The sequence below is a fragment of the Acanthisitta chloris genome, unplaced genomic scaffold (assembly GCF_000695815.1).
Source record: "Acanthisitta chloris isolate BGI_N310 unplaced genomic scaffold, ASM69581v1 scaffold41878, whole genome shotgun sequence".
Lineage (NCBI taxonomy): Eukaryota > Metazoa > Chordata > Aves > Passeriformes > Acanthisittidae > Acanthisitta > Acanthisitta chloris.
The window spans coordinates 31,897-37,673 of NW_008688330.1; the positions used below are offsets into that span (position 1 = coordinate 31,897).

The 5,777-nt window shown below is 39.0% G+C and overlaps 1 protein-coding gene across 1 annotated transcript in view; it reads left to right on the forward strand.

Annotated features, from left to right (window-relative positions):
• TRPC3 (transient receptor potential cation channel, subfamily C, member 3) overlaps positions 1-5,305 on the forward strand; it is a 29,139-nt gene extending 23,834 nt beyond the window's left edge. Inside the window, exons 8-11 of the mRNA XM_009080958.1 lie at positions 587-796; positions 2,194-2,277; positions 2,738-2,813; positions 4,755-5,305. Of these exons, the coding sequence (XP_009079206.1) occupies positions 587-796; positions 2,194-2,277; positions 2,738-2,813; positions 4,755-4,897 (513 nt within the window). The 3' untranslated portion in view covers positions 4,898-5,305. The remainder of the gene's footprint in view (positions 1-586; positions 797-2,193; positions 2,278-2,737; positions 2,814-4,754) is intronic.
• Positions 5,306-5,777: the final 472 nt, after the last annotated feature.

Consider the following 5,777-nt stretch of genomic DNA (forward strand, 5'->3'; position numbering starts at 1 on the left):
TCACCTTTGGAATAATCCAGGTCCAGCCTTGGAATACTTTAGTATGGATGTATTAGGGCAAAATAACTTTGTCAGTATTTAACATGATTTCTTCATGACAATGCAGTTTGTATTTCCTGGACTCCACTGTAAATCAGAGTTGCTTTCCATGGTTATGTAAAAGCTCTGAGCACTACCATTTTAAGCCATGTCTGCCTTGAATCTAATACTTCAGCACTTGTGCGAGAAGTAAATTCATGTGACCACTTCAATAAGAAAAACAAGGCTTTATAAACCCCCAGTAGTTCCACTTTAAATAGCAAGGAGTTTGTATTGGCTTTTGCTGAGTGCAAAAGTACTGCTTGCCTAAATGCTTCGCATGCTTCGAGTATTATCAATGAACTGTTGCCATAGACAAGTGAGATTTGGTTAAAATAGACTCAATAAAGTGGTTGCATTTTTGCAGCACCACTGGAAGTTTTACCAGCAAGCAAATAACATTTTAGGTAAAACCAGAAAGGCTCAATATTGAAAAGAAGTTTTATTTGAGAGAAGTTTTGCATTTCCTAAAACCCAAGCACATAGCTGTTTTTATTTCTCCACACAGGATGACAGTGATGTAGAGTGGAAGTTTGCTCGTTCTAAACTGTGGTTATCCTATTTTGATGATGGAAAAACATTACCTCCACCATTCAGTCTTGTACCAAGCCCCAAATCTTTTTTCTATTTCATCATGAGGATCATTAACTTTTCTAAGTGCAGGAGGAGAAGGCTGCAGAAAGATATTGAGATGGGAATGGGCAATTCCAAATCTAGGGTAGGTACTGAAACATTTTCATTGCAGTGAAGAACTGTGTGTCCATTACAGCATTCTGCTTCTCTTGCTATAATCTGTGCAGTAATGAATCATTTATGTTAATAGATCTGTACTTCAGACTGCCTAATTGGACTGCATAAAACCAAAATACAGCTATAAATTTTCTTAGGACAGCCACATCTAATGGCTGGGGAAAAAAAAAACCAAAACACAATTAAAACAAAAATTACTGAGCGTTCGAAAGATGCAAATAATTACCACAAGGAGTTACTTAATATGGAATAAAGATGCTTTCAGCCTCCATTAGAGAGATTTTTAGTAAAAAAAAAAGGGGGGGAGGTTTAAGGAGAGAAAAATAGCCTTTTCCTGTTCTAATGAAAGGAAAAATGTTGTCCATGTGATAATTCACTTCCAAAGTGAACAAACTTCCAAAGCTCATTCCCAGCAGAAGGCAACTGGAAAGAGGAGGGATTGGTAATAATAATCTTCAGCATTTCCATGACACTCTAAATTTGGGTGTCTAAATGTTCTGAATGTGCATGAGTTTTAGATAACCATTCTCTTTGTTTTACTGGTGCCAAACTGGGGCACAGATGAGTTAAAGAGGATGTATATGGCTTTATTTATTAGTTAGGCTCAAGGCTCTGTGTATTAAAGCAATCCTTTGAAAATAATGTGTATTTGTTTTACTGTAAACTAACAGAAATGTCACTGATTCGGTGACTTCTGTTTGGCCATACAAAAAATCCATGACATATACAGACTAGGGAGTTGAACCTTCCTCTCTATATACGCCTTTTTTTTTACTTCCCTCACCAGTACATCTGAGAGAAGGGTAAAGTCCCTGATTTGATAGTAACAAACCTTCTGCGCTGGTCACAAAGCCAAGGGGGCTTTTATTTCTCTTGTTTCTAGCCCACTGCTACAAACCTCTTAAATTATTTGGGATCAAATGGCTTTGTGATCCTGGAACAACTGAACAATGACCATTTTTTAAAATGTATTACTATTCCTGGAAATGGTTCTTTGGAAAAGTCCTTTCAACTAAGCAGAACAGCTTTTGGGCATGTATTTGTAGTGAAAAGTGTGCTTAGGAGTGCAGATCCACAACAGCTCTTTGTTAAAGGCACTGTAAAGGGTCTCTCCTTGCTCTGGCCACTCATTTCTGCCTCCAAACCATAATTCACAGTTTCCTCAGAACAGGACAGCTAAAATTATCAGTGTTTAAAAAACACCCAAACCAAAAACAAACAAATAATTCAAGGCAGTCTCATTTTTTTTAAACAGTATTTTGATATAGTGACTATGAAAACATCTCCAACATGTCTAAAGAAAAAAATAATAGAGCTGAATTCTAATTGTGAATTTCATGTTTTAATTGTCTTATTTCTTCTTAGTTAAACCTTTTCACTCAGTCCAACTCCAGAGTTTTTGAATCACACAGTTTTAACAGCATCCTCAATCAGCCAACACGCTATCAGGTAAGTACATGCAGGGGTCACTGTTTTGAGTGAGAGAACTGTGTGAAGGTGCTAGCAGAGTTTTGTGTTGCAAGTACATTTTGTCCTCACCAGATAAAGAAAACCTCCTGTAGAAATCAAACTCTAGGATGCTAGTGGAAAAAGAGAGATTATTCAAGCCCTGTTATCTGAAGCATTTCAAAACTAGCTTATGCAAGTCTTGAAGTTTGTCTTTGATGTCCCAGTTTAGAAAGCGTGAGAAGCAAATATCTGCAGCTGGTTTCTGGACAAGGGATGTGAAAGTTGAGCTGGTTGACTAGTTCCCTTCCTTCTCAGCATGCAGAAAAGCCCATGCAAGGCAACTGCTGGATCTGTTCATTCTTTCACTTACACAGACGTGACAGAGATAGCGAATGAAGAAAAGTGAATGGTGTTTAATTATATGTGCTCACCTGATTCTGTAACTGTTTTAATCTGGCAGCAAATCATGAAAAGACTGATAAAACGTTATGTTCTGAAAGCACAAGTGGACAAAGAAAATGACGAAGTAAATGAAGGTAAGAAAGAGATTCTCTTTGGAGTATTTAGAGATGATTTTTGTCATGTTGTGTTAGGAATTGGTATCGCAGTGATGCATGGAGGTTTGGAGTAAAAAGAGGGTTTCTTTCTACTTCACCTGTGAGGCTGCACATAGTGAAACAAAGCTCCATAGTTAGTTGCATGGTGAGAAAAATGACAGCTCTAGCCACTATTTGAGTGTGTGACTGGAGACCTTTTGAGAAACAATTGATCTGAGCTTGGTGTTTGCTGACAGTGTGGAACTTCCCTGGTAGCTGTGAGGGATGTGTTCTCTGAGTGTGTAAAACTCTTGTGCTCTGGGCAGCTCCCCAAACAAAATAACAGAGGAGTGTACAACATGGGGTGTGATTACTCTGCACTCTAGCTGAAATATTATCAGGCAATAGAGTGATCCAGTGATGGATAATTTGGGATCAGAAGAGCTTTTACTGACATGGAAGCATCAGGAAGCTGTGTGTGGGGGGGATGTGAGTGGTCTGAATGGGCTGCTCTCTCAGCTAAGGCATCATAGCTTGTGTTTTCCTTAGTTACTCTCTGCTTGCCCCTAACTCTCTGCAGCGAGAAGCAGGGAGCAAAAAAGACTAAATTAAATGCTACTCTGTGCCTTCAAAAGGCAGCACTGTGCAATGACTGTTATCCTGACACTTCCCCATCCTGTGTGGCTGTTCAGAGCTGAGATTGAGAGTGACAAAAGCAGAGAGGCTCCTGAAAGTGTCTTCACAGTGTATCCTCTCCTGAATTCCCATCTTTTCCCTCCTGTCCCTGCTCTGTGATGTGGAAATCACCTACCTAGTGACTGATGAAAAGACTGTTCTTTCACCAATGGTGCCAGGGACATACAGGTCTTTCCAGGTCCCTGATGCCACTTTGGTGTTGGTATATGTGTGTTTAGGGAAGCAAGAGAGTGAAGAAGAATCAAGGTTTACTGACATCTTGCTTTGTCATCAGTTTTTACAGAGGAAAGTGCATTTTGAGCAAGGCAACTAACCCCTGAACACTCTTCAGCTACACAGCAGAGCTAGTACTCTGTCAGGAGCATCTCATTGGTACCTAAAGCACTGATCCAGCCTTTGAGGACTGTTTTTGAAGTCTGACATAGCCTAAATAGAAAACTTTCAATTTCTAGATACTATAACTATTTTAACAAAAGTCTAGGGGGGTTTCCCTGTTTTGCATGACTAGAGAACTTAGGTGCTTTTTTCTTAGCTTTTTATTTCAGACATGACAAACCATTTCCTCTGACAGATACTGTGTAAGGATTCACACCCCTCACACTTGTGGCAGGAACAGTATTTGAATGTCCTAAAAAGCTTCTGCTCTTGAACTGAACATCCTCTCATGGAAAACATGCTGCTGCTTGTTAGGAGCTTGGCCCTGACAGTTTTCATTTAAATGCATTTTTTCTTTACGTGTCAAATTGTAACAGAATTCTAAATTGGTTGACTTTTTCTAATTCCAAGGATGTTGGTAAGGAAGAGGAGAGAGACTCAGAAGCTGTGAGTTTTACTGCCGGCTCTGCCACACTTTTCCTGTGTGATCTTGACACATCCCTTCAAAAAAAAAATCTTTGCCTTTTCTCTCTACAAAGAGGATACTAATATTTACCAGCTACTGAGCAGTGTGATTAATTCATTAACCTATGTACAGCACTGGGTGAATCTTTGTTTATACACCTGGAGCATAACATCAGTGTTCAATGGACTGTTAAAATACCTTTGGTGCTATCTAGGGGTGGAGAAACACACCTCATGGAGAATGAAGAAGAGGGAAAGCTTCCTGCCCCATCCTGTGTCTGCTCTCGTGAATATGTTGGGATAATAATCTGAAACAGGCACTGATGTGACTTAACAGAAGAGTATTGGTTGTTAAACTTGAATATTGAGTGCTAAACTTGGCTAACAAGTGTTTTTTTTCCACAGGTGAATTAAAGGAAATCAAACAGGACATCTCCAGTCTTCGCTACGAACTTTTGGAGGATAAATCCCAAGCAACAGAAGAATTGGCAATTTTAATCCATAAACTCAGTGAGAAACTAAATCCTAACATGTTGAGATGTGAATGATACAACAAAGGAACCGTGGCTTTGACTACAGCACAACTATTTATTGGCAATAATATTTCAGTATCTTATACTTGAAGAAAAAATGTATTGTAGATTTTTAGCACTAAATAACTTTATGTACAGCTTCTCTGGAATTTAGTTTAGGAAATTTTATTAACTCACTACGAAAAGATTGCTGTCTTCATTTTAATTGTCTAAAAGCAAGAACTATAATCTTTTTTTTTTTTCATTTCTGCAGTAAAAAGGTGTAATGGTATCGACTGCTGATGTTTTAACAGGTTTATGAATACATATGGAGAATTCTTTGCACTATTTGCAAGAAAGACTTAACAGATACAGCGTAGTGTTCTGTTCCTTGCAGCGACCGGGTACAAATAGGATTTTCCATCATACAATAAATCAACTAGAGATCAGTGGAGGATTACTTGAAATCTTTGTTCTTTGTTAGTGATGCTAGTAACGTGTACAAGCCCAGAGCTCATGGTATGGCTACAGGCGTTAATGAAAATCAGGTAAGTGTGACTGTCATTGTAGTGGCACTGTCTAACATGTCTGTATATACACCTACCCACGGCCAACCTTTCTTAGTTCAGTGTATTTACTTTCAAGAGTAAATATGAGACTTTTTTTTAAAAAACCAACTTAAGGAGCTCATGTGAACTTGATCCAAATGCTCCTCTTGACGTGGTAGATTTTTTTTAAAAAAACCTCAAGACGCCGTGCAGGGCTGTTCTTTTGTTACACTGTTCTCAACAACACCTGCGATGCTTCATTGTTAAATAAAACATTCCTACTTTACTGGTGCTCCGTGGCGTCCCCGTCGTTTGGCACCCAAGTCGGGATTACCCACGGGGACGTGGCAGCAGAACGAGCAGCGGGG